Below are 27,092 nucleotides of genomic sequence, written 5' to 3' on the forward strand. Positions count from 1 at the left end.
TTATAGGTGGTTGTTTAAAAGTTGTAATGAAAAAGTGCCAAGTAGAATTTTCTTATTTTCTTATTTCTATTTGGTTATTTTAGAGAAGTTAAATAAATAGATCAGGAGAAGCCCAAAATTGTAATGTTCTGGTAAATTGTAAATTTTCAACATTTTAAAATCCATTAAAGTAGCACAATAAAAAGTGTAATGCTATTATAACTTATCATGTTACAGTAGAATGTTCTTTTTAATACTTTTTTAAAAATCTTCCTAGGGGACAAAAGGAAAATCCTGAGTGTGTTTAACTGAGCTTTTGTTTTGTCACGCAGATAAAGACGAGTGCTCTAAGGAGAACGGCGGATGTCAGCATGAATGTGTGAACACCTTTGGCAGCTACAGTTGTCAGTGCAGAAGTGGCTTCGTTCTGCATGAAAACAAACATGACTGCAAGGAAGGTGAGAAACACACACACACACTTTTATGTGAATATACACTGAGACAGTGTTCTTTTGAAGCAATAGGTCATGATAGGCCATGTAAACGCCCTTAAAATCACCATGTTATGGTTATAAAAATTGGTAGCAATATGATACAATATATCAATGTTCAATAAGTAATAAAATACGCTTTTATTGAAAGGGATAGTTCATCCAAAAATGAAAATTGTCTTCATTTACTCAGCCCCATATTGTTCCTAACCTGTATGATGGTTCTCTTCTGTGGAGAATAACAAAAGGAGAATAATGTATAAAAGAACGGAAGAGAGATGTAATTCAAAAAGAACAAATAAGCACAATAAAAGTACCATAAACATGACAATATGACTCCATCCATGCTTCTTTTGAAGCAATATGATTGTTTGGTGAAGAGCAGACTGAAAAGTAATCTTAGCTCTCAAATCTTCTTTATTGCACACATTCAAACTGCAGCACATTCGATTATGACGTTCACAAGATCCAATGACATTTTGAGATTTGAGAGCTTCGAGCAACATGAGGAGAGGAAATATTGATAGAATTGTCATCTTTGAGTGAACAATCACTTTACTTTTGATATAGAATATATTTGTGGTCACAGGTTTCCATAAATATGTTCCTTTGAATATGTTTCCAATCAGAGCTGCAACTCTCTATTTTATAAAAAAAAGAAACAACCCTAGATTAGTTAGCCTATGTTAAGAAAAAAAAACATTTCTTCGCCTGGAAATTGCTTTAGGTTAGGTTTTTGCAAGTGTTTCACAAAATCCAGCAGAATTACATTCTATATTTCTGGACGGCCATTGTGTTTTCTGTCTCAGAAACAAACTGCAGACTGGATGTTTTTTTTCGCCTATTAGTACACGACTGCTCAGAAACCTTCACCATCGATTTCAGCTCACTGACACTAACTAGCGTCTGGATATTTTTAGAGAACGCCTTCCTCTTGTGGGCAGAAATAGAAAGAGACTGGCAGGGCTTGGGAGAAACGAAAGAAAACCATGTTTGAGGAGGTTAGGAAATGCAAGGATCTGCCTGCCAAAAACAACACTGATTCTCGTTGTCTGGAGTTTGAACATTGCACATATGATGAGCCAGAGTGTGAGGCTGTTTGTGTGTGTATTCGAGTGTTGGACGTCACGTGTTATTGGTGTCTCTTGCAGCCGGCTGTGATCACGTTGTGAACAGCGTGAGCGGGACCATCACCAGCCCCAACTGGCCAGATAAATACCCCAGTAAGAAGGCCTGCACCTGGGCTCTCTCCACCACCCCAGGACATCGGATCAAAATAGTATGTAATAGTACATTCTCTGTTCATCTATATTTACCAGCGTTGGGTAATGTGCAGTCCAGACGGTCATTAGTTCAAAACAAAACCCTGCAGTGTGAAGCAAGAGGACTTTGTGTCACCCTGAAGGGGTATGTTTTGCAAAAAAAAAGACCAGCTGGCTGTACATTATTCAGTTATGGCATGGCTATTTCACAAATACATAAACAAAATTATGTAAATTTAAATTATATTGTAAGATGAAAGAGACATGAAACTAGATAGGAAATTGGGTTGTTTGGGACATTTAAAATAATACAAGAACAATTGACTGCAGAATTGACCAATCAGGATTAAGTATCCATGCCCTAATGAAAAACAAATATTCTAAAGTGTATTTAAAATACATTTATTTTATGCTAAGTATACTACAAATACATATACATATTATGTACTTAAGAAAAAATACCCTGCAGTAGTACTTTTAGTATACTAAACTGGTATATTTACAGTCTGCTGAATTGGAACAACTAATTTTGTACTTAATACACTTACAATACAATACTAAAGTCTAACTAAAGGTATACTTAAGTATACTTGATTGTGCTAAAGTGGAGCTATTGCAAGTATACTTTATTTAAACTTTAAATACGTTGCATTAAAAGACTGGTATTATTTAAGCAATGTTATACAATCCTCATTAGTAGTGATATTAAAACATATTTTAGGCTTAATATTAGGAAATGTGCATTATGCACAAGTAGTACTCCAAATAAAGTTTAATTACAATTTCTATATCCGTAGGTCTCGAGCGATGTGTCAGTAAATATGTTAATAGACTTGAACTATACTTAGTATAAAATAAATGCATTTGAAATCTATTACTTTTTTACTAGGGTGAAAGCAATGAATTTTTTTAAAAAAAGTGCTTGTTTGTGCACAAATACTGTCTCATTGTCTCAATATTCTGTTGTCTTTCTCAACATATTATAGACTAGATAATGACTAAACCCTGATAGCTTTTTTGCTAAATTAAGCACCTAGTGTGCTGCCTACCTAGGCAGCATTTAAAGGGATGTTTCACCCAAGAATAACAAGTCTGTCATTAATTTCTGACTATTATACATCAATTACTCCACTTATTCCAAACCTGGATGAGTTTCTTTCTTCTTCTGAGTGGAAAATTGGATATATGTTGGTAAGTTGGTAAGCAAACAGATGATGGTAGCCACTGACTTCCATAGGATTTTTTTTTCCCATACTATGGAAGTCAATAGCTGCCGTCAAATCTTTGGTTACCAACATGAACCAAACAATTAATGGTAACAGTACCAACATTTGAAGAATGTTGGTAAGCAAACAGTTGACTTCCATAATATGGGGAAAAAAATACTATGGAAGTTAATGGCTATCGTCAACTGTTTGCTTATCAGCATTATGCAAAATATCTTTTTGTGCTCAACAGTAAAACGTTTTTCATTCCACTTTACTACTTTTCCATAGTTTTTCAGTGTAAACATGACGAGATGGACATGCTCATTAGATCGTCTCATGCAAGATACACCATCATACAAACACAGCATTTAAGTTAATGTTTAAATTTAAAAACATCTTTAGACCTTACTTTTTTTTTTTTTTTTATTCCACTGCACTTCACTGCACTCCACTGTCGCATGCTTGACAATCCTACATTGTCACCCAATTTCATAAAAAGTCTTTCCCTGTTCATTATTATAGTATCTAGAGTTTCTGCAGTTCTTAACCTAAGCGGTATATTTCAGGCTTTCAATGAAATCGACATGGAGCCTCACCTGGAATGTGCTTATGACCACATTGAGATTTACGACGGTCGGGATGGGAAGGCACCCAGCCTCGGACGATACTGCGGCACCAAGAAACCTCAACCGATCATATCCACTGGCAACAAGATGTTCATCCGCTTCTTCTCTGATAACTCAGTGCAGAAGAAAGGCTTCGAGGCTTCCCATACTGCAGGTGAGCACGTCCATCTGAATGAAACGTACAGTACCTCTAAATATTGGATATACATGTTTCATATCATACAACCTTACAAAACAATAACTGTGCAGTGATCTGTTTGTCATTAACAACAGGCCATGGTAAATTCACTGAAGCACATTGTTAAAATAGCTTATTGCTTTTTAATATGCCTGTGCAACCAATATGACACCAATGTTAAATAAATAAAGGCTTTTTTTTAATAAGAACTAAACAATTTTTCCGTTAAGCTGTATAGTTCATCAGCCAAATGTCTATTCATTCATTCATTTCATTAATTTATTTATTGCTTTCTTGCTGCCAAGAAACAATTTTTAAACTATTTACAATATTAAAATATTTTCAATGTTAATTTTTTTTTTTTACTTTTTGGACATTCATGATGATTGAACATGGTTATGTAAACTTTGTGCAATTCAATTACAATATATGTTTAATATATTCTTACATTATATTTTAAAGCTAGAACTATCCATTTTATATTTTTATGTAAATGCAGAGTTTTACCCAAATGGGTTCCTGAGGGAACTGGAGGACTTTTGTGAGTTGAATAAAAAGCTACTAATTAAAGCATAAAATGTAAATATTTTATTTGTTTCCCTGTGTATACACCAATCAGGCATAACATTATGACCACTGACAGCTGAAGTAAATAACACTGATTATCTTTATCACAACACCTGTTAGTGGGTGGGATATATTAGGCAGCAAGTGAACATTTTGTCCTCAAAGTTGATGTGTTAGAAGCAGGAAAAATGGGCAAGCATAAGGATTTGAGTGAGTTTGATAAGGGCCAAATGGTGATGGCTAGACGACTGGATCAGAGCGTCTCCAAAACTGTAGCTCTTTGGGGTGTTCCCAGTCTACAGTGGTCAGTATCTATCAAAAGTGGTCCTAGGAAGGAAGAGTCGTGAAACTGTGACAGGGTCATGGGCAGCCAAAGCTCATTGATGCATGTGGGAAGCGTGGCTGGCCCATGTTGTCCGATCCAACAGACGAGCTACTGTAGCTAATATTGCTCAAGAAGTTAATGCTGGATATTCTGATGGAAAGGTGTCAGAATACACAGTGCAGCACAGTTTGTTGCGTATGAGGCTACATAGCCGCAGACCATCAGGGTGCCCATGCTGACCCTAGTCCACCGCTGAAAGCACCAATAGTGAGCCGGTGAGCTTTAGAACTGGACCACGAAGCAATGGAAAAAGATGGTCTAGTCTGATGAACCACGTACATGACATGGATGGCCGGGTGCGTCGCTTGCCTGGGGAACACATGGCACCAGGATGCACTATGGGAAGCAATCTGCCATCCATCCATTACTTTGACATGTGCCACCTACCGAAGCATTACTGCAGACCATGTACACCCTTTCATTGAAATGGTATTCCCTGGTGGCTGTGGCCTCGTTCAGCAGGATAATGCACCCTGCCAAAGCAAAAATGGTTTAGGAAAGGTTTGAGGAGCACAACGAGTTTGAGGTGTTGACTTGGCCTCTAAATTCCCCAGATCTCAATCCAGTCGAGCATCTGTGGGATGTGTTGAACAAACGTCAAAAGTCTGATCCATGGAGGCCCTTCCTTGCAGCTTACAGGACTTAAAGGATCTGTGGCTAACATCTTGGTTCCAGATACCACAGCACACCTTCAGGGGTCTAAGGGAGTCCATGTCTTCAAGGGTCAGGGCTTTTATGGCAGTAAAAGGAAGACCAACACAATATTAGGAAGGTGGTCACAAGTAAAAATGGTTCAGGAATAGTTTGAGGAGCACAACGAGTTTGAGGTGTTGACTTTGCTTTTAAATTCCCCAGATCTTAATCCAATTGAGCATCTGTGGGATGTACTGCACAAACAAGTCCAATCTATGAAGTCCGTACCTTGCAACTTACAGGACTTAAAGGATCTGTGGCTAACATCTTGGTGCCAGATACCAGAGCAAACCTTGAGGGGGTCTAGTGGAGTCCATGCCTCAATGGGCCAGGGCTTTTTTGGCAGCAAAAGAGAGACCAAGACAATATTAGGAAGGTAGTCACAAGTAAAAATGGTTCAGGAATAGTTTGAGGAGCACAACGAGTTTGAGGTGTTGACTTGGCCTCAAAATTTCCCAGATCTCAATCCAGTCAAGCATCTGTGGGATGTACTGAACAAATAAGTCTGATCTATGAAGACCTTCATAGATCTTCAGACCAGTGGTCTAGTGGAGTCCATGTCTTGATGGGTCAGGGATGTTTTAGCAGCAAAACAGGGACCAACAAAATATTAGGAAGGTGGCCATAATGGTATGCCTGATCTGTGTATTTTGACTATTAACCAACATTAGAGAACCTTGTTGTTGAATCTTGTTAAAATATTAAAATATTAACCTTAAATTTAGATCCAAAGGGTTCAGCTGACAAAAACGTTGAAGAATCCCAAATGTATTTTTATGCATGTATTTTTAGCACTGTATCTAAGTAAGCTAGCAACTCTCTGATGTTTATAGCATTCAGTGCTAGTCTCAGTCACAAGTCTAGCTACTAGAGACTATTGACTTGCAGTGATATGCTGAGATACTGAATGCACCTGTGAATTACTTTCTCACATGTTCATTTTCTTCTCATCTCCAGAGTGCGGAGGCCGTCTGAAAGCAGAGGTAAAAACTAAAGACCTCTACTCTCATGCCCAGTTTGGTGATAATAACTACCCCGGGGCGTCAGACTGTCAGTGGGTGATCACAGCAGAGAAGGGCTACGGCGTGGAGCTCATCTTCCAGACCTTCGAAATCGAGGAGGAGGCCGACTGTGGCTATGATTACATGGAGCTGTTTGATGGGGCAGACACCAAATCACCCAGACTAGGCCGCTACTGTGGATCCGGGGTAAAGCCGAGATTTAGATTTGCTGCATAAAATCAACAAACATCAAAATGCTTTTACGTTTCATGTCAGAAGTTAAAAGGGATCTTTAAGGGGATAGTTAGCAGAAATATTAAATATAGAGATCAATTATTCACCCTCATGTCATTTCAGAACTTTTAAAGATACAATTGCTTTATTATTTAAGAGATAAATTAATTTAGTTATTTATTCCCATATAAACATTGATCACACACATAAAGCACAGAAAATATGGTAGACAAGCTCAAATGTGCTCACGTGACAAGAGAGAACAAACCTCATTGGTTCTTGCACATTAAGCAAGAAAGTTTTTTGAAGATGAATGAAAGAATGATAGGGCACGACATGAGGGTAAGTAATTGATGATAGAACTTGAAGTTTTTGGGTGAACTATCCCTTTAACTTGCCGTTTAGCCCACATAATCAAATCCTAAATGCAAATGTTCCATAATAAAGTTTAATTTAAGAAATTCCAAGCAACCAGTCACTCAGCACCAGCAGTACTCTGTGTAAATTAATGTAGCTAATCATCCAGAACCACATTTCTTTGCCCTTTCTCAGTCTAATGACTTTGTTAGGCTTGATTGGTTGCTACGAGCCTTCGGACATTGTGTTCACTGGCCCTTAGAGCCCTGTTTTACTCTACTGTCCATGACCCTATTACAGCAGACCTGTGGCCCATTTTTGGGACACAATCCACCACTTGAGAACCACTGCCTTATAGGATAAACCCTGAACTTTTGAAAGAGACCGTCAGGGATTTCCCTCATTTCTAGTTCTGGAGAGAGAAGTTGTATACAACTATGTTACATTCAAAATCTCAGAAACAATGAGAAATCGCTGTTTGTTTGAATGAGATCAGCTCTGTAGGTCACGGAACAGCATGATTACATTTGCTTCAGTTCAATGAGAAGGGCCCATGCTGAGTTTAGACAAGGTGTATCGGATGATATTCTGATACTGCCACTGGCAATGGGTGTGACCTGCTTATCGACTGAGAGGTTTGCTTAAATTGAACCAAGAGGATTTTAGACAGTGTGCGTTTATCTCAATCAAGTTTTGGTAGCTTGCCATTTAGAGCATGCTTTTAATCCAAAGCAACTGACAATTTACTAACAGCAGGGAATATGTCCCTCGAGCAACATGAGCTTAAGTGTGCTGCCACATTAGGCTGTCACAGCCCAAAATAACCCATTTAAGCTCGGTCAGAAAAGAGCCACTACACAATGGAAACTACTTTGAAACCGTATCAAATGCTTTGAGATTGGGGTTCTTATGTGAAGCCCTAGGCGCTTTTCACTATCTACATAGGTAGCCACCTTCTAAAGCTCAATGTATACTTCATTTCTGAAGCAAACACTAGAGTATGCTTACAGCATGCACAATGTAAAGTTTATCATCAACATAGTACTGTACACACACATATCTTGCTTATCTTGCATTCTCATTAGACTTCGCTCCAGTTTTAATGAGTACAAACACATATTTATTGGTCTGAACTTCAGAAGAGAAATAGCACAGACACTGGAAACTTTCCAGTGCATGTTTCAAGCAGCTGTGTTTGCTCATGCTATCAAATGGAGTACATAATAACTATGTGTTCCAGACAGTGTACTCGTACACTAAGCGTTTGCATCAAAACTGAGGTGTACTTTGGACTTCATCAAAAAAATAAAGTGCCACTGATATAACACAAAATATTCAAATAGAACTCATGGTTACAAAACATTCTGATGTTAGCATGTTGTTAAGATAATGACTCTACTCTCATAAGCACAAATATCAGGGTTGCCAACGCACACATTTGGTGTGAGACGCATGCTTTCAGCCTCTGTCTCACGCTCTCACTCTGCTCATAGTAAATGAGTACTATGTGAGTAAATCTCACACCATGGCAACCCGTCTTGCAATATGAAACAAACTCTCAGCTTTCAAATTTTGTAAGATTCAATACTAAATTCAAACAATACAAAAACTTTTTGGGGCACTTAATGTGATGTAAATCATAAAATGTAGCACCACAGTTAAAGCAAGAGCCATTTAAAAACAAACTTGCAACAAGCTTTGATCTCGACAGCGTCATCGCCACGCGGTCCCAAGGTTCATGGAGCTCTCCAAACAAACCAGTGTTGACAATACATTTAAATGGGTTTAAGTAGAATAGACGACAGCTTCAATATGCAGGCATTTGCAGCGATTTTTGCTAAACATTACAGCATATTATGCATTGATTATTAAGTCAATGACATTTACAGTATCATTTTATTCTGTAGAGTGAAGCAACATTAATATAGTTTACTAGTATTTAACCCTAAGGAATTGCTTCTTTATAATGTGGCCATACAGCTTAACTATTTTTCAATGAACTAAATGTTGTTTATTTTAGTTCAGTAATATTTATTTAATATTTTGAGGAGATCATTTGGTACTAAATACTATTTGTGCAATAATTATGGTCCATTAATGACTTAATGACTTAATGAAAAAAAAAAAAATATATATATATATATATATATATATTCATATTTTTATTGCTTACAATTCAATTAGTGTGGTATTTAAGGTTAGGGAAAGAGAAAGGGGTTTAAGACATGCTTTAAGACATGATTTTTTTTTATTGGACGTTAAATAATTAAATCCCAACAGTACTATTTTAACACCAAATGACGGTTTGTGCTGGCGCAAGCTTTTAGTAAATCTGTCCTTAAGCCTGACAACACCTCTTTGACCGCAGATACTGAATCGGGACAGCGCGTTTTTCCTCAGGCACTCTTTACTTAAACTGCATCTGACAGAAGGATCAACAGCTTTCATGCACTGTCTTTCAAAGTCTTACATCAGAAAAAAAAAAAAAAAAAACATTTAGAATTACGTTTTTTTGTTGTTGATGTGTCTTTGACTGTACACTGTGCAACCCATTCAGAACAGTCTTGCGACCCACAAGTTGAGAAACACTGGTGTATGTGACCGAAAAGCTGTTATTTGGAACACACTTCTGTATCTTCTTGCCTAGCCAATTAAAGAATCATGAGAGTGCAGTCTCCATCAGTTGTACCTTTCGAAATACTTCATTCTCAAGGGCTCATTGAAGCGACCAGTTTTGAGCACTTCTGTAGTCAGTATTGTGGCCATGATTTTTCAAACTCTGAAGTGTCCTTCAGAAGCAGATTTATCCCATTTCGAATGCAGCGTTGGTATCATACACTTGATGAATTTGCAAATGGTTACAGAGAAAAACTGCATCATACACTAAACCACTGTGGATCACACATTATCAGACTTTTCAAGTCATTCTGAAAACAAAGTAGTGCAGAAACATGCACCTCATTGCTATGCATGACAAAGAAAAATGATAATGATGACCAAACTCGAGTTCTGGCTTTGACTCACAATCTTGGCTCACTCTAACCAAGGGGTGTTCAATCCTACTCCTGGAGGTCCATCGTCATGCAGAGTTTAGCTCCAACACATTTGCCTAAAAGGTACTAGTGAGTCTGAAGACTTTGATTATCTGGTTCAAGTTTGCTAAATTAGGGTTGAAGCTAAACTCTGCAGGACACTTGCCCTCCAGGAACAGATTTGAACACCCCTGGTCTAGACACTAAAGTGCCTAAAGTCCTGGAGTACTCTTGAGACTGCACACTTTAGATGTCTCCCTAATTAAGCACACCTGATTCAACTCATTGGTAAAGACTCCAAGACCTTAAATGTGTATGTCATATAAGAGAGACACCAAACAAGTGCAGTGTTGGGGTCTCCAGAACCAGGATTGGGGACCACTGCACTAAAATGTCAAACATTAGGAATGATGAGGGTGGTCTGATGTAGTAAAAGCAAATAAGTTCCATCAAATGTGCTCACTTGTGCCTCCATCTTTGTGCTTTCAGCCTCCAGAAGAGATCTACTCCGCCGGGGACTCAATTGTCATCAAATTCCGCTCAGACGACACCATCAACAAGAAGGGCTTCCACGTGCGTTACACCAGCACCAAGTTCCAGGACACACTCCACTCCCGTAAAAAAGTGACCCCTAGTGGCCGGGAGGGGCCGTGCAGGGCCTAGGGGGAAGCGAAAGGGCCCCAGAGGGAGGGTCTCGCCCATCGCTCGGAGCCCCCCGGCCACCAAGAACACCCGACGGACCAGCCGCAAGAACGCCAACCGCACCTCAGTAGTTCACAGGGGTTCTGGCATCCCCTACTGACTGTGAGGAGTAAAGCCATTCCGCAGTAGACCTTGTTTTTACCTTTTTTTTAATTATTACGTTTGGGGCAAGATGTGGAGGGGAGGGGGGTGGAATGTATTCACTTGCTGGATACCAATATAGGGCCGAAATCGAAAAGGGGAGGGTGGGAAGGGTGGGAAGGGTGGGCGTAGCTGATCGGATACTGGAACCCCCCCCTTTTTCCACCTTTCATGAGCCGAGAGTGCGTTGAAAAACAAATACACTGAGGAACTCCTGCAGGAGAACCGAGCAAACTCAACAAACCAGTCATCTGTGCAACAGTGGGATAGAGGAAGTGAGAAATGAGTGAAGCAGGGGCATTCAGGAACAGAGTTCCTTGCATGCTTTCCAACCTTGAAATGTGAGATTTACCGCTCCACTGTGGAGAAACCGTCTCTTCTTGACATTATTGGCATTGCTTGTTCATAAAGAGTCTCATTGGCCATTGTGGGCTGGTTTTCTCTGTCGTTACTTGAGCAAATGACACTGTATGTCAAAGAGATGCATGTGGTACAGCTAGAAGGAAATGTGGACGTAATGGCACCAGCATTTGTAATAACTCGTTCTTTTCTGGCCAGTAGTCCAAACGGTTCCCTGCCCGAAATTATCACTCTCCAGGAGGTTTTCCAGAATCAGTTATCATATTAAAAGACTAATAAACAAAATGTGGCCCATGTCTGATGGCTGTTAATTGCTCTTGCATAAAAACAGGATGGTATGGTGGAAAATGTTAGATTAAGCACACACTTTTTTTCAAGGTCTTGATAATGTGGTGCTGTCCTCGTAACACTCTGTGCTTGGCCAATCATGAACAAATTAGACAAAATTGCATGAAAATTGGTGGGCCCTCTTGTGTCCTGATATCCCACCGCTGTTTTCTTTTATCCTGTTTTCCCTCTTTTTCAGGCTTTTTCCTCACAGTCCATGACCAAAAGTCTAGCATCATAGTTTGATAGCTGTGTATATGGACCTTAATCAGGGTAGACATGTAAAAAATGACTTTCTTTCTTCTGCGAAACACAAAAGAAGCCATTTGGAAGAACATTTTTGTCCATACAATAAATGCCACTGGGGTCCAACACAACATAATGTTGGACCCCACTGAGTTTTGTTGAATGGACAACAAAATAAACCCTCAAACGTTCTTCAAGATGTCTTTTTTGTTGTGCAAAAGAAAGAAAGGGTTTGTAATGACATGAGGGTGAGTAAATGATGGCAGAACTGTAGGACCTAAAACCTTGTTTTCATTCACGTCAGATTACATACGGCGTCTACTCTGACTGAGGTCCATTTTCTGCGCGCCCAATACGGTTTTGAGTTAAAACCTGAAAAGTACTGTCCTTTTTAGCAATCCTCAGATGCCCTATTCTTAGGTAGATCTTGCTCTTACACCGTTAGCTATGGGAAAAGTGTTAAAACTGTGTAAAATGTTCGTTTGTACCAATAACGTACCTCAGCGTGTGGGAGAGTGGTGGGATGGTGCTATTTCAAATGAGCCCTGCGCCCTAGTAATTTCAGCCACTTGAAACCGCTCTTTCTCCATTGATGTCCAAAGTCAGTTGGGAAAAGAGCATGTTTGATGTCAAATCTGTGTGGAACAGTGCTGAATAGTGTGATCTCCAGGGTTGATCATTTGATCTGAAGTGTTAGCGCACTCCATTTCCAAGATCATCCCTGTGAAGTACGCGGTCCGCATCGCTGCTCCCTACCTCTCTCTCATGCTTTCTGTCTCCTGCAGAACTCCTTCAAAGGCTGTTGACTTGGTCTCCTCTGTTTCAACCGCTCTTTTCATCATACAATATCATTTCACACCTGTTTGCCTTTGTGGATTTACCTAAAGCTCTTTTAAATCTCAGGTTCAGGATATCTGATTGTTGTTACCCAACCATTTCAAGACGACACTAGATTTTAATCGCCGCAGGACTTGGCGACTGTTTGACTTGGATGTGTGAAATCCAGGAAGGCAAATGATAAGGATTCCGGGAGAGATTTTGGGGGTTTATAAGGTTTTAGACGTTTCTGCAATGCCTTCCATCTGAACTTTGAATCGGTTCAACTCAAGCCACGTGTGCTGTGACCAAACAAGTTGCTCGATATACGTTCTCGCACACTTACGATCGACTAACTTCTATCCTAGTTCTTCAAATGGATTTGATTTTGTGTGTCTAAGATACCCAATTTAGCATCTCTGTATTTGAATATGCTTCCTAGCATAGCTTTTTAGAGTAGTGGAGCACTTGTACATTTTGCTAATCGAAGCACATCCTCCTAAGCATTATTAATGTTTTTAATGCCCATGTTATTTCTTGTTAGAAATAGAGTGTTTTTGTGGGCGAACGCGGGCTTCAAATGATCTGTTTTAGCACATTTCTGAAATGTTACCTCAGCATAATAGTGTATGCTTGATTTATTCACCCTGACCGGCCTTCCCACACAAGACTTGGTACATGTTTATGCATTTTATCATATGTATGTATGTAAATATGTATTAATGTATTCAAAGTACACTAAACCATAGATAACTTGATGAGAACTTAGGCTATGTGTAATTGCAGACAAAAGATGCAATTTATTTATATTGTATAGCTAATTTTCACCTATGTATTGCACATAGTGTTAACAAGTGCATCAATTTCATAAAATGTTATTTTCATTTTGAAATGCTTCATGTCACATTTTGTCTTGTAGACTCAGGAATTATGAACTGACCGTTTCATTAATTGAATAAAAGCCCAAATATACCAATTAAGTTACGGTACTTAGCACTATGTAAGAGCAAACTCAAGCCAAACACGAGGTTAAGTACTCTGTCGTGTAATTTTGAATGCTTTCAATGATTTTTTTATGATATAACTGGTGTTTTTCAACTATAAGATGAACATTGAAAGGAAAAGTCCTACAAGGCGTTTCATTAGTTTTGATGGTTTCAAGGTCTTGGATCACATTGACAATGGAATTTGGCTCTCCTGCTCGTCTCGATGACTGTGGATTTCTAAATAAACCACATTTCAGTATTGAATTTGCTATATAACAGATCATCAATTATGAATGGTCACCACAGTGCATTATTAATGCCTATCTACCATTTCCAGCATTAAAAATTAAGCAGAATTGATGGGAAGAGCTAAATAAAGTCAAGCAAGTGTTTTAATATTTTTGAAGGTGGTCAGAAAACTCTTACCAATAAAAATGTGCACATTAAATATAGTTGAAATGTAGTGGATAATATAAGATTATGGTTGTTGATTATAAATTGAGATATAAATCAGTTTTTTGATTTGATTATTGTAGTGTGAATGTTACCTATGACTGATATACCCATAAATGATCATCTTGCTGAAAGAGTCAAGAAATGCCAGGGACATATTTAACCCCAAAATTAAAAAAAAAAAGGTCAAATGAGGTCAAATGTTTTGCATAAAGAAAATAAAGCACATTTAACCATTATCAGTAACCTAACTTTAATGTGAATAAATCATATATTTAAATTGTATATTCCTAATAATTTATTGTAGTAAAATATTTTGTATTTAATTTTTATAATCACACTTTTGTTCTAAAACGAACAAGAAAAAAAATCTAACAAGTACTTACCCAACTCTTACTCAACCCCCCTAATTTTTGTTATTAATTGTAGATATTTATTTATTTGCATTATGTGCACAGAATTTGGCAAGTGAAATGTGCTTAAATTATAACAATTGGACAATAAAATGTTTACAGATGTTTTTTTTTCTTGATGCAAAACAATATAATTTCGAGGTGAAATATGAAATTCACCCACTGATGCCAACGTGTATTCTGTGTAACTGTTAACGTGTGAATATTCCTCTAAATTTGTTCTAGTCAGTCCTCAACATGAATATCAAAGAGAACCGGCTCGAGCTGTGAAGGTGAGCTGAATTCTTGCATGCAGAGCGCATTGGAGCGCAGCGGAGAGCTTTTAGGAGGACAGCAAGTGTCTGTGGCTGAAAGTGGATTGCTGCTGAAGTGCTGGATTATTTCCAGACTGCTGGTTAAAGGGTCAACATGATAAAGCCAAATGAAGTTCGCCTGTTGTGACTTTGTGTGTATACGTTTTGAAAGACATAAATGGCAACAATCAGACGCACAGGGATAAGTGAATGTGTTTGGTGTGCAGAAACACAAATGCAAACAGTGGTTTCACTGGGAATTTTAACAAACCACATCAGAAGCACAACGTTACTCTGCAGAACTCAATGTTTGTTTCACCATCTTACAAAAGCCAGCATGAAATTTACCACAATTTAACACTTTTATCTTATAAAAGTCCAGACAATACCCTTAACATTTCACACACACAAAAAACATTTACTTCTCAAATACAACTAAATGCCCTAAGCAGTATGATTGATACTGCAACCCTCTTCATCGTATTTGGACTAAATCAAAACAATGTACAGTAACCTCTTATATTAAGGTAGGAGAATGTTGGCTGTTGTGTTTCTTAAAGTCAACATGAAATTAGGATTAGACCCTGTTTCCCTATAGGTTCAGGTCTTATTGAGCATCGTATTACAAAGAAAAACACTCTCAGTTTGTAATTATTTTACATTTTGGCAATTTCCAACAGCTTCAAATTATATTTATTTCAGTTTTCATTTTAATCATTTTAGCATTTCCACTTGCTTTCAGTTACTTCCCAAGGAAACATTTTTCATGTAATATTTTTATCTCAGTTAAGGAAAACAATGTAATAGTTAACACTAGTGATGGGCAATGATTAATCGCATCCAAAATAAAAGTTGTGTACATAATACATGTGTGTGTACTGTGATTATTATGTATATATAAATACACACACATACATGTATATATTTAGGAAAAATGTTACGTTTATATATATATACATGATATGAATATAAATATATACTGTATGTGTGTCTTTATATAAACATAATAAATATACACAGTACACACACATATATTATGTACACAAAACACACTTTTATTTTGGATGTGATTAATCATTGCCTAGCACTAGTTAACACTGCTTTTCTCTTCATTTTCATCTGATGTAGCCGAAGTTGTGCGGACAATCGGTCAGTGTTGGGGAAAGTTAATCTTTAAAAGTAATGCATTACAATATTGAGTTACTCTTTTAAAAAGTACCTAATTTCATTACTTTTTATGGAAGGTAATGAGTTATGCTTTTGTGTCACTTTCCCATATGGACTGGGCTTGCTTGTATGTTTTTAATATAAAAAAGTTATATTTTTGGCATAGTAAAAACCCTCTCACGCCAAAAGTGAAATGAATAAGCCTCAGGCTGGAGGCATATTTAATTACTGCAGGTTTGCATCATATTCTGAGTTTGTTTTTTACTGTTTTTATTCATTCTGAGCAATCCTGAAATTGTTTTTGTGCAAGTGAGATCAATAAATGCATATTCACATTTAATCTAAAACTACAGTAAGCATCATGTTCACACATTATACACAAAACCTCTTTGAAAAAGTAGCACTACTTTTTAAAAAAAAGTAATGCATTACTTTACTAGATACTTAAAAAAGTAATCTGATTATATAACTCAAGTTACTTGTAATGCACTACCCCGACAATGCTATTAGTTAATGTTAAAAATAGTCAAATTTGCTTTTTAGTATTGTTTTATTATTTTAACCAATATAGTTTTTTAAACTAAAGACGAAGTGATATGTTAAAACACTGTGGAGAGTGAACCTGACTTTTTACCAATCAATCGTTAAAATGACAGTCTTATTTAGATTTTGGTGAATTTGAGAATTTGTACAATCTCTTCCATTCTTTTTTGTACGATCAGCTTAAAGGGGTCATTGGATGCCCATTTTTCACAAGTTGATATGTTTTCTTTTTTACTAAATTTCTCAATGGTAGTGTAAAACAACACCCTTTTTACCTCGTCAAAAACAACTCTGTTCACAGTGAGCCATTTCAGTGCATGTCCGTTTAAATGCTAATGAGCTCTGCTCACCCGCGCCCCTCTCTTCCATGGGATGACGAGCCGTTCTCTGAGACTATAAACTTTAGCCACATTTAGCCACGAAACTCTAAACTTCAAACAACATGGAAAAAAGAATTTTGCACTAAATGACCGCTTTAAAGGGTCATGAAACCCCCTGTTTCAGCACTGGTTAGTTCTCACCACAGTTTTAAAAATGCTACAAAAGTGGGCGTGGTGTGCTGCGGAGCAGAGGGGGAAGAGGGGAGAGAGTCATCTTTGGGTTCAGACGGTTCAGACAGTTTCTCTTCGCTCCCATTGAGTTAACAACACAAATAAATGCACAGCCATTTGTACTCTGCATCGAAATCATATATATGAATGCGCTGTTGCACCTCTTAACTTTTAAGGCTTATTTTGCAGCATTTATAATCCTTCTGATGGGCTGCATCAAGGAGTTAGGAAACCGCTATTACACTCACTCTATGAATGAATCGATTTTGTGCCGAACTCTTACAAAGCAAACAAAAACAGTCTCCTTCGATCCATGAATGTTTCTCTCAGTTAATATACACAATCTCAAAGTTTCTCGAAGCTTCTGTCATAGCAAACCAACACACGCTTTCGTGAATAATTAGGCAAATCTCATAGGATAAGAACACGCAGCCTCATGAATAATTACAAAGTCCCTTTAAGGCAAGTCACTTTACTCGGCGGCCATCTTTGAAATGCCTCTCGGGCAGGCAAGTGCAGCTCCTATTTCTTTGAATGGGGAAATATCAAATTCTCCAAAACTGTTCATCAAGCTTACGATTAAATTTCATATTTAAAATCCTTATGCTCCAGTAGTGTTTAAAAAAAAAAACGTATTTTTCAGACAAGATCAACCGGTGCACATGCCATGTACTGAGCACACTTCTCAGAACGCTGACTGTTCGTAAAGCAACTGGGACTTATAATGGCAGCTGCAGTGAGACGCTGATTTTACTAATAAACGATTGGCTCTTTCATTAAGAAAGAAACATAATAAGCGTTGCATCTTTCCCCATTCAAAACTATACGAATGATAAGTCTTGGGTATTCTATAGTCTTTGATAATTATGAGACACAGACGCGTCATCAAAGTACTATAGTCCGTTGCCACGTCACAGACTGAGACGTCAACACAATGTAGATTTTAAACCCGGAAGATGAAAATAGCGCAAAAAAGCTCAAATTGTTGGTTTTCTCCAACAATTAAAATTAAGGGATACTAACATTGTCATCTATGATGTGCAACACAAACACCTCTGCTAAAATCTCAGAAAAAGTAGTCCGGGGTTTCATGAACCTTTAAGCAACAGTGACGGTCATGTTTAGGGGTGGATCTTTGTGCCTTTTTTCTAAAGGCCTGGACACACCAAGCCAACAGACGCTGCCTGACGGTCCGACAAGAGCTGGGGGTCAACTGTTTGGGCTAGTTTGTTTGGTATTTTCCACACGTCGGCTCTCGGCGGGACTACGTTGGCTGGAGTTTGCCAGATTCAGCATGTTGAATCGGCGTCGGGACTGATGGCGTGAGTGAGAATTCTGATTGGATGCCTAGTTTTGCAAACGAGTTAGTGCTGGAGAATTAAAGCAAAAGTGATGAAAATAAGTAAATGGAGGCGGCACAAACAGAAGGCTTTTCTAATGTTATGTGATCTTACCCAAGCATTCCAATATGTAAATATTATCATAACAACATGAACCGCATAAAATGTTGAAAGTTATCAACATAACTGATATTTAAAGGGGTGGTTGACTGGGTTTTTTTTTTTTAAGCTTGATTGTGTTTATGGTGTGCAGTCTAATGTGTTAATGCTTCGTTTTTTAAATGCATAATTTTTAACATAATTTACCTTTATTCTACACCACACTGTCCCTTCTCCGATGAACGCTCTGATCGTTTTCATGAAGCCCCTCCCTCAAAAATACGCAATGGGCTCAGATTGGTTAGCTGGTCTAGTGTGTTGTGGTTCGCTAAACCGCTAAAGCGCTTTCATAAACGCCACACCCCTCACACACGCTCCGGTTGTATTGTAAACAATGGTGTCGTCAATATTTCTTATCAATTTGAGAGAATATTAGTGAAGATGATCGAACAGAACCTGTGCAAGCAGGCTCTTACAGGACGTTTCAGAATGTTATGTATTTTTGTTTGTTGTTATCTAATTCTTTTAGATGCGCTGTGATTTGTAAATGCTACTGCTTATGTTAGCTTTTAATATACAGTTTTATCCTGATTAAAGCTTTTACAGCAGAATACACAATTGCGTTGTAGCAGTTTTTGTAAGTAATTATTTATTTTGTAACAGTAACAAATTTTTGCCAGCAAGCTTTGCTCGCTACCATAGCAACTGCATGTGCATCCATACTTAAGGCTTCTCGTAGCTATGTGGAAAATATCTGTCTGTCTGTACACATAAAGTGTATAATCGCGGGTCGCCCTCGGCAGAAATCGCGAACCCGGGGCACCTAGACCAGACCGAAAGGGCAGTTTAGTCAGAGCTCAAAGGGGCAGGAGGGCTCGAGTGGGGTGTGTGTGTGAGAGAAAGAGAGAGAGATAGAGAGAGGGAGAGATAGAGAGAGAGACGCAGAGCAGAGCGTGTGCACTGCTAGTTTTGACAACATGGCAACAGCTCTTCCTCTTCTTGCCTCACCCCCTTTGCTGCACATTCCCAGGGTTTATGTAAATATCTGGGTTTATAATATCACCAACCCAGAAAGTAGCTTGTTGTAGTCCCTATGAGCCTATTAAACTGTCATACATTTAAAAGACAATATCTCTGTTTGTACTGAACTTTCAGCCTTGCAACTTTGCAGATATTGTTTATGCTCAATCAGCAACATTACACACTAAGGTTAAAAAAAGTGATATCACAATCAACCACCCCTTTAAAATGTTAAGCAAGCACAGCTTTGTTTACTTTTCATATATCTGCGTTTATCTCATATATCTCTGTTTCAGTTTCTCCTTTTGAATGATGAATATATACTATTAAAAGCTGCTTAAATAGACAGCTAAATCGTTTCACACAAGTGCAGAATGCACATGTTAGTTTGCAGTCGGCTGTAGTCTGAGTGGTGCGTTCAAGTGCAGCTTTTTTTGCAGCCTTTTAAAAGTTCTAGTTTTTATATGAATCTCATTGTACAAATAAAATCACCACCTTGTGAAATAGATATGTTTTCTCGTGAGATTGGGTTGGATACAACCAAATCTTGGATAAAACCCTTTGTTTCCAAATATCCTGTTTCACTCATGAATGATGCATTGCAAAAGCAAAATGGATTGTGAATGCCATTTCATGTTGACTTCAACCAAAACATACAGTAGGCCTTTTAGATTTGGAAATCAACTAATTAACTTCCACATAAAACACCAAATCTGTCACAACAATCCTTCAAGGATGATGAAAAAGTAGCCTTTGTTTCTCCTTCTTTGTTGTCCTGCTGTCACACACGAGATGAATTCACAGAATTCATGTGCTCCTCTTCTGAGACTTGAGGGCCTCGTCACACTTTAACCATAATAAGACACGTCCTCACGCGCCCTCTGAGTCACTTCAGTCCAAGTTGTGAATAAAATACAAAACACTGAGGGATAGTCAGCTCTTTTAGTCATACATTAACAATAAACACAAGTCCCTGACAGAGCGATTTTTGATAGCAAAGACAGAGTTATTCACCTAAATGTGTCTGACATCATTTCCCACGCCTGTCAGGACTACCTTCATGCAGACTGTTAACTATTTCACGTACTGGGTTTCCTAATTTCTAACAGTGTGCCATATATGTTAAATACTTCATTTTTCCAAACCTGCTTTCCAAAGAGTTCACGTAAATCACAAATAATCACAGTTGCTCCACTTGGTTCCTCAGCTTGGTGATTTAGATCAGTGTATCCGGAGCAAACTGTGATCCGGTCCACCACAGAAGACCTCCACAGACCCCCATGATCAGGACCACCAAAGCGGCTTTGAGCACGGCTCTGGGAGGCCGGGTGAAATCGCTGGGTCCCATTGTGGCCAGGAGTGCGGTGGTGACGGTAAGCGTGAAGGCGATGGAAATTGCGGTGTTGATGGCCACAATCTGTCCAAACTTGGCGAAAGGCACGATGACACAAAAAAAGAGCGGAATGGTTGAAATCACTGTCGTGACGGCACTGGAAACTATAGCAACGCCCACATGATTGGCTGCTTCAAGGGTCCGTAGCTGCCGTTTGATGGAGGACTCCTATAAGCCGAAGCAGAGGGAATGACACGCGTGAAAACTCATATTAACATTCGCCTCACGTGAGAAAAAAAAAACACTCTCATTTTGCCCTTTTTCTGCTTCTCTACTCTTTTGGTGGCTTGTTTTCAAATTGACTTGCTTGTCTGGTAAACCTGTTATCGCTTAAATAATGAAATGTGAATTGTTTACAGTTCATTCGTGGTGAGTGTTGATCTGTTTCAGCACTGTCAGCGATTAAATTCACAACAGCGTAGAGATATATATTGTGCATTCCCGATATATTCTGCATTCTGATTCCTCTCCCCAAGCTTCATGAGGATCAGACGTGTTTATCTCATCAGTATGCTGACATTTCTCCTCATCACTGGATCTGTGCTCAGAAACAGCAGGTTTTCTCCACAACACTGCAAAGAGGATTACTGCTCATGTTTACACAGCTTTTTGCTTTAGTCATAGTTTTTGTCTATTGATGAAAATATTCTTTATTTCATTATATTATTTCATTATGTTGTAGTCATTAATTTGTCAAATTGTCATTTGCTGTTGATATTAGAGTGCAAAATAAAACCAAATGTATACATCATGAATATTTAACAACAACAAATGAAAATTGTAATTGATATTAAAGGGATAGTTCACCCAAAAATGAAAAATGTCTGTTTATTTACTCACCCTCAGGCCAGGTGACTTTTTTCTTAAGTAGAACAGTAAAAAAGATTTTTAGCTGAAACTGTGGTCCTTGCTGATCCATAAAATGCAAGTGAGTGGCTGTCTGTTTTTGAGATTAATAAAACATATCTGGCAACACTAAATAATACCTCCTGATGATATATTGAGGTCTTATGAAGTGAAACGATTGGTCTGTGCAAGAATCTGATCATTATTTACAACATTATTAGCTGTATTCCAAAGACAAGGCAAATGGCCCAGAGTTCTGTCTGGTTCACAAATTAATCACTTTTGAACTGATTCTTTCTGGCGAATTGAATCGGTTCACCAAATTAGACTGAATTGTCTAAAACAGTTTGTAGCTCGACCAGCACAGATCTACAAGTTACTCAATCAAAACTTACTTTCGGACACCTGACAGTCATTCTGACTCAAAATGAGCCAAAATACTCATTCAGCGCTCCAGCTCTTCCATCAATCACTGAACTGAGAAAAACAGTTCAGAGTCTGTTCGAAGACTGAAGAAATGATAAGCTGCTGATATGAGTATGTGTGCACCAAGAACTTGAATGAAAATGTGAAATGAATTCACTTTATATGCTGTAGACATGTAAAACATCCCCATTTTATATCATTACTGGGTGCTTTAATAACATAATTGCGTATATGTTACATCATTGTGTGATCATGTAATTGAACTAGCGAATTGAACCAGTTCACTTAAACTAACTGTTTAATAGAACCAGTTCATGGAAAAGAATCAGAATTCCCACTTGTCTGAGGTTTTGGATTACAGTTAATAATGTAGTAAATAAAGTCCAGTTTCTTGCACAGACTGATCGTTTCACTTCATAAGACCTCAATATATCATCAGGAGCCACAGGGTATTAATTCAGGTGTGTTCCTTGATATGTTTTTTTTCTTTCTGAAGAAATATGGGTAACACTATGGGTAACACATTAGTATAGGGACCAGTTCTCACTGTTAACTAGTTGAATATTAGCATGCATATTATTAGCATATTGGCAGTTTATTAGTACAAAAAGCACATATTCTGCATGACCATATTCTACAACCCTAATCCTACCCAATACCTTAACTTAATAACTACCTTACTAACTATTAATAAGCAGCAAATTAAGAGTTTATTGAGGCAAAAATCATAAGTAATGGGTTGTTAATAGAGAATTGGACCTTAAAATGAAGTGTGACCGAAATGTGTAGCCACTGACTTGAATTTAATTAATCACCAAGGATCGCAGTTTCAGCTACAAATGACTGTTCTACTAAAGAAAAAAAAAGTCACCTGCATCTGAGGGTGAGTAAATTAACAGCAAGTTTCATTTTTCATCTCTTTAAAGACCTGATCACCTGAAATAACATTACAATGAGTGCACTACTGCAATTCAATATTGTGAATTCTTTTGGTTTAGTTCTTCATTGTTAGGGAAACAGTTCATTCACACCATGACTTAGTTTACGTAAACTTGTGCATTTGTGTGATTTGGTGCAGAAGCATGTTGTTGTATTATATTTATGTTGTGTATGTATCTGATTCATCTATTACAGGATTGGTTCATTTCAGAATAAACATTTCCTGATTTCCTGTCCAGTAGCACTGAAGATAGTCCAGTCTGGACTGAAACGTTAGCTTTTTTGTTTGTGTGTGCACAGTCACTTTTTTGTGCACTTTAGTTTTTGTTGTCACCTTTATGTAAATCTTCAGTAATAAATTCTTGTTCAAAGGACCTTGAACTTTGCATCTTGTTTTGGTGTGCGGATCTTTTTTTTATTTTTGTATTTTTCTTCAACTGCTTGAATCTATGCACCCAAGTACAAACATTATTTATGCTTTATGTAATTGGTGCAGAATTTGTTTATATTTTCTGTTATACTGACCCCAATGTCATCCAAGATGTTATTGTTTCGCTTTATTCAGTCGAAAAGAAATAAAGGTTTTGAGGAAAACATTCAAGGAGTTTTCTCCATGTAGTGGATTTCTATGGGGATCAACGAGTTGAAGGTCCAAACTGCAGTTTCAGTGCAGCTTCAAAGGGCTCTACATGATCCAAGGGTCTTATCTAGCGATCTGCCAATTTCTAAAAAAAAAAAAAAAAAAAAAAAAAAAATCATATACTTTTTAACCACAAATGCTCATCCTGCACTAGCTCTGCGAATGCGCGTCTATGACTATGACATCCATTACGTAATCCCATTGGAAAGGTCATGCGTGGTTAGTTGTTCGTCTGTGTACTTCAGTTTAAAAAGATAGGGTAGGGCGAAAAACTCAATCTCAACTTCCAAATTATCTAACATTGTTGTTTTACCCTTTTTTGTAAACGGCGTTTGACTATCTTTGCATGTTCGCTTCGTAAACACTGGGTCGGTACTTCCACTTACGTCACGCGTGACCTTTCCAACGTGATTACGTAATGTTTCAAGTCAAGATAGTGCAAGACGAGCATTTGTGGTTAAAAGGCATATAAGTTTTTATCTTTTTAAAAAAAATGACTGTGAAAATGATCATTTCACTAGATAAGACCCTTATTCCATGGCTGGCATCATGTAGAGCCTTTTGAAGCTACACTGAAACTGCAATTTGGACCTTCAACCCGTTGGCTCCCACTGAAGTCCACTACATGAAGAAAATCCTGGAATGTTTTCCTCAAAAACCTTCATTTCTTTTTGACTGAATAAAGAAAGACATAAACATCTTCAATGACATGGGGGTGAGTAAATGACTAGAATTTTCTATTCTGGAAGTGAAATAATCCTTTATTGTATTAGATACATTTGGGTGAGTTAATTAAACCCACTAGTAAAGTGCTAGTGTTCATTCATTGTTCAGCTATGGCTCATGCAGCTCAAGTGGGTCAGTCCACCACATTATTAACCATTGTTGGTTTATTGGCAGCTATCATGTTTCTAGCACTGGTTGCATTCATGCCTTGTCAAAATTACTATTATTTCAAGGTTCTGATTCCAACTTCTGAGAGCTTTGACTTGTGCCACTTGACCGCTGCAACATCATGCAGAAACACTTAAAATGGCACTAATCTTAAGTAGTGAATTAGTCATTTTTCTATTTTTGTTAATGTTTCTGTATAATTCCTATAATTTACTGTTGTTATTATGTTAATGCAGGATTAATCTGAAAAAAATAACAATAAATTAATAAGACATGCACTTCAGTTATATAGTACATACTGTAGATGAACAGCTAATGTCTTGTGTCTCTAAATCAAAAATGTCCTGGCTTATCCAAGCTTTATAATGGCAGTGAATGGCTGTTGATATTCAATAATTCAATAGAAGGTCAATAAAGTGCATCCATCTATCATAAAAAGGGCTAACAGAGCAAATCGATGTGTTTTTTGTAAGAAAAATATCCATATCATCCGCTCTCTTGTGGATGTGTGTACGACAATAAGCTGAAGCTAGAGATTATCATTTATAAACTTTTAGGGATGTAACGATATTATCAATATAATGACGATATGAAACTATAGGTCTTCCAGGCAAAAAGTATAGTTTTTTAAATATATTTAAACTTCTTACTGTACCATAAAAGGTCTTTAAAGTTGTGTTTTGGGCCATTATGTTTTGGCACAGTATATCTGTCAAACAAACTAAAACCGAAAGCGCAATATGGCTTATTCTTTTCATCAATTATGTTTTCGCTGCACGTTCAGGCGATCAGCTCGTGATATGGTGTTTTCCACACCTCAGAATGGCTCTGTTCACAGTGAATAAATGCAGTGAACTATTTTATTGCACGTGCTGTGAGTTTAGTGCGCGTTTGGGAACGCAACGGCCACCAGTCATGCTTTATTTTCTCAAAACATAGCATATGGTTATCTTTTAGTCGTTTTTCTCTCTCAAATATTACAAGAACACACACGCACAATTTTTTTTTATGACACACATACAAACCACACTCTGACATCCATACCAACACACCCACACAATTATAGCTGCATTATTTATCCAATTGGATCTATAATTTGCAGCAGCAGAAAACAGGAATAAAGTGAGTATTTGTTTTATACGCCAAACCTGACAAAAATGGCACTATCTAGGAAAAAATAGTAAAAAAATTAATTTTAACACCTTGCCAACAGAATGAAAGCCTCCTAACAAAAATTGCATCATTTTACAGTTAAATGGCACTTAAAAATAACAATTGAAATGGGTTTCAATGGGGAGATTTTTGTCCAAAAGGTGCTGAGAGTAACAATTTTTTGTACCTAGTGCAAAGTAGATTTATTAAAGGAGAAGTCCACTTCCAGAACAACAATTCGCAAATAATTAGAGCCATTTGAAGCTGCATTTAAACTACATTTTGGAAGTTCAAACTCGGGGGAACCAATGAAGTCCATTATATGGAGAAAAATCCCGAAATGTTTTCCTCAAAAACTATAATTTCTTTACGACTGAAGACAGAAAGACATGAACATCTTGGATGACAAGGGGGTGAGTACATTATTTGTGAATTGTTGTTCTGGAAGTGGACTTCTCCTTTAAGGCCACTTAATATAAAGTGGGACCGATTTTTTGGACTTCAAAATCTCAACACCCATTTACTGCCATTATAAAGCCTGGAAGAACCAGGACATTTTTTAATATAACTCTGATTGTATTCATCTGAAAGAAGAAAGTCATACACGCCTAGGATGGCTTGAGGGTGAATAAATCATGGGGTAATTTTAATTTTGGGTTGAACTATCCCTTTGAGTTAGTAGTCTTGTCTTCATTATTATTTAAAAAATAATAATACTTAAAAACTTCATTAACCACCATTTTCCTCAGTACTTTTGTTGATGAGTTTGACACTGGAGTGTATGAATTAAATGCACACACCTTATAGCTAAAGATCTATTGATTATAAATCATTCATTATGAATGTATTATAATAGAATGCATCAAGAATACCATTATAATCCTTTATTAAACACACATTAAGTTTCTTGTATCTAGTGGTGTTGTTTTTCTCAACATATGTCCTTCAACAGTTTTAATTAAAGTCATTTAATTTTAGCCATGAATGGCATTATATGAATGTATTATTAATGTGTTATAATATAATGCATCAAGAATGCCATTGTAATCCATTATTCATACAGGGCTTCATTAGGTTCCCTATATATATGCCATATAGAATGGTACCTGATGCACACAACTGAGTTGTTGTTTTTTTTATTTAGGAGATGCTGTTTTATCCAGGGCAGTTTACAGTCGGTCGGTTTAAATGAGTTCCCCGCAGCGTCCCAGCGTTCAGCATGTTGCTCTAGGGCACAATGCTGGAAGAAAATCTTAGCATCTGAACAGCTTAAATGATGGCCCTACCTGGGATCCAACAAATCTTCAGTGTTACAAGCCCAAAACACAACCA

At 37.6% G+C, this 27,092-nt stretch overlaps 2 protein-coding genes across 2 annotated transcripts in view; one reads left to right on the plus strand and one right to left on the minus strand.

Moving 5' to 3' along the window:
* The window catches only part of bmp1a (bone morphogenetic protein 1a), a 91,486-nt gene extending 77,989 nt beyond the window's left edge, over positions 1-13,497 (plus strand). The window contains exons 16-20 of the mRNA XM_051117661.1: positions 312-437; positions 1,622-1,749; positions 3,507-3,720; positions 6,347-6,597; positions 10,503-13,497. Coding sequence (XP_050973618.1) covers positions 312-437; positions 1,622-1,749; positions 3,507-3,720; positions 6,347-6,597; positions 10,503-10,676 — 893 coding nt within the window. The 3' untranslated portion in view covers positions 10,677-13,497. The remainder of the gene's footprint in view (positions 1-311; positions 438-1,621; positions 1,750-3,506; positions 3,721-6,346; positions 6,598-10,502) is intronic.
* Positions 13,498-16,324: 2,827 nt separating this feature from the next.
* disp3 (dispatched RND transporter family member 3) overlaps positions 16,325-27,092 on the minus strand; it is an 87,976-nt gene continuing 77,208 nt past the window's right edge. Inside the window, exon 21 of the mRNA XM_051117660.1 lies at positions 16,325-21,031. Coding sequence (XP_050973617.1) covers positions 20,687-21,031 — 345 coding nt within the window. The 3' untranslated portion in view covers positions 16,325-20,686. The remainder of the gene's footprint in view (positions 21,032-27,092) is intronic.

This window comes from Labeo rohita, chromosome 8, assembly GCF_022985175.1.
Source record: "Labeo rohita strain BAU-BD-2019 chromosome 8, IGBB_LRoh.1.0, whole genome shotgun sequence".
Lineage (NCBI taxonomy): Eukaryota > Metazoa > Chordata > Actinopteri > Cypriniformes > Cyprinidae > Labeo > Labeo rohita.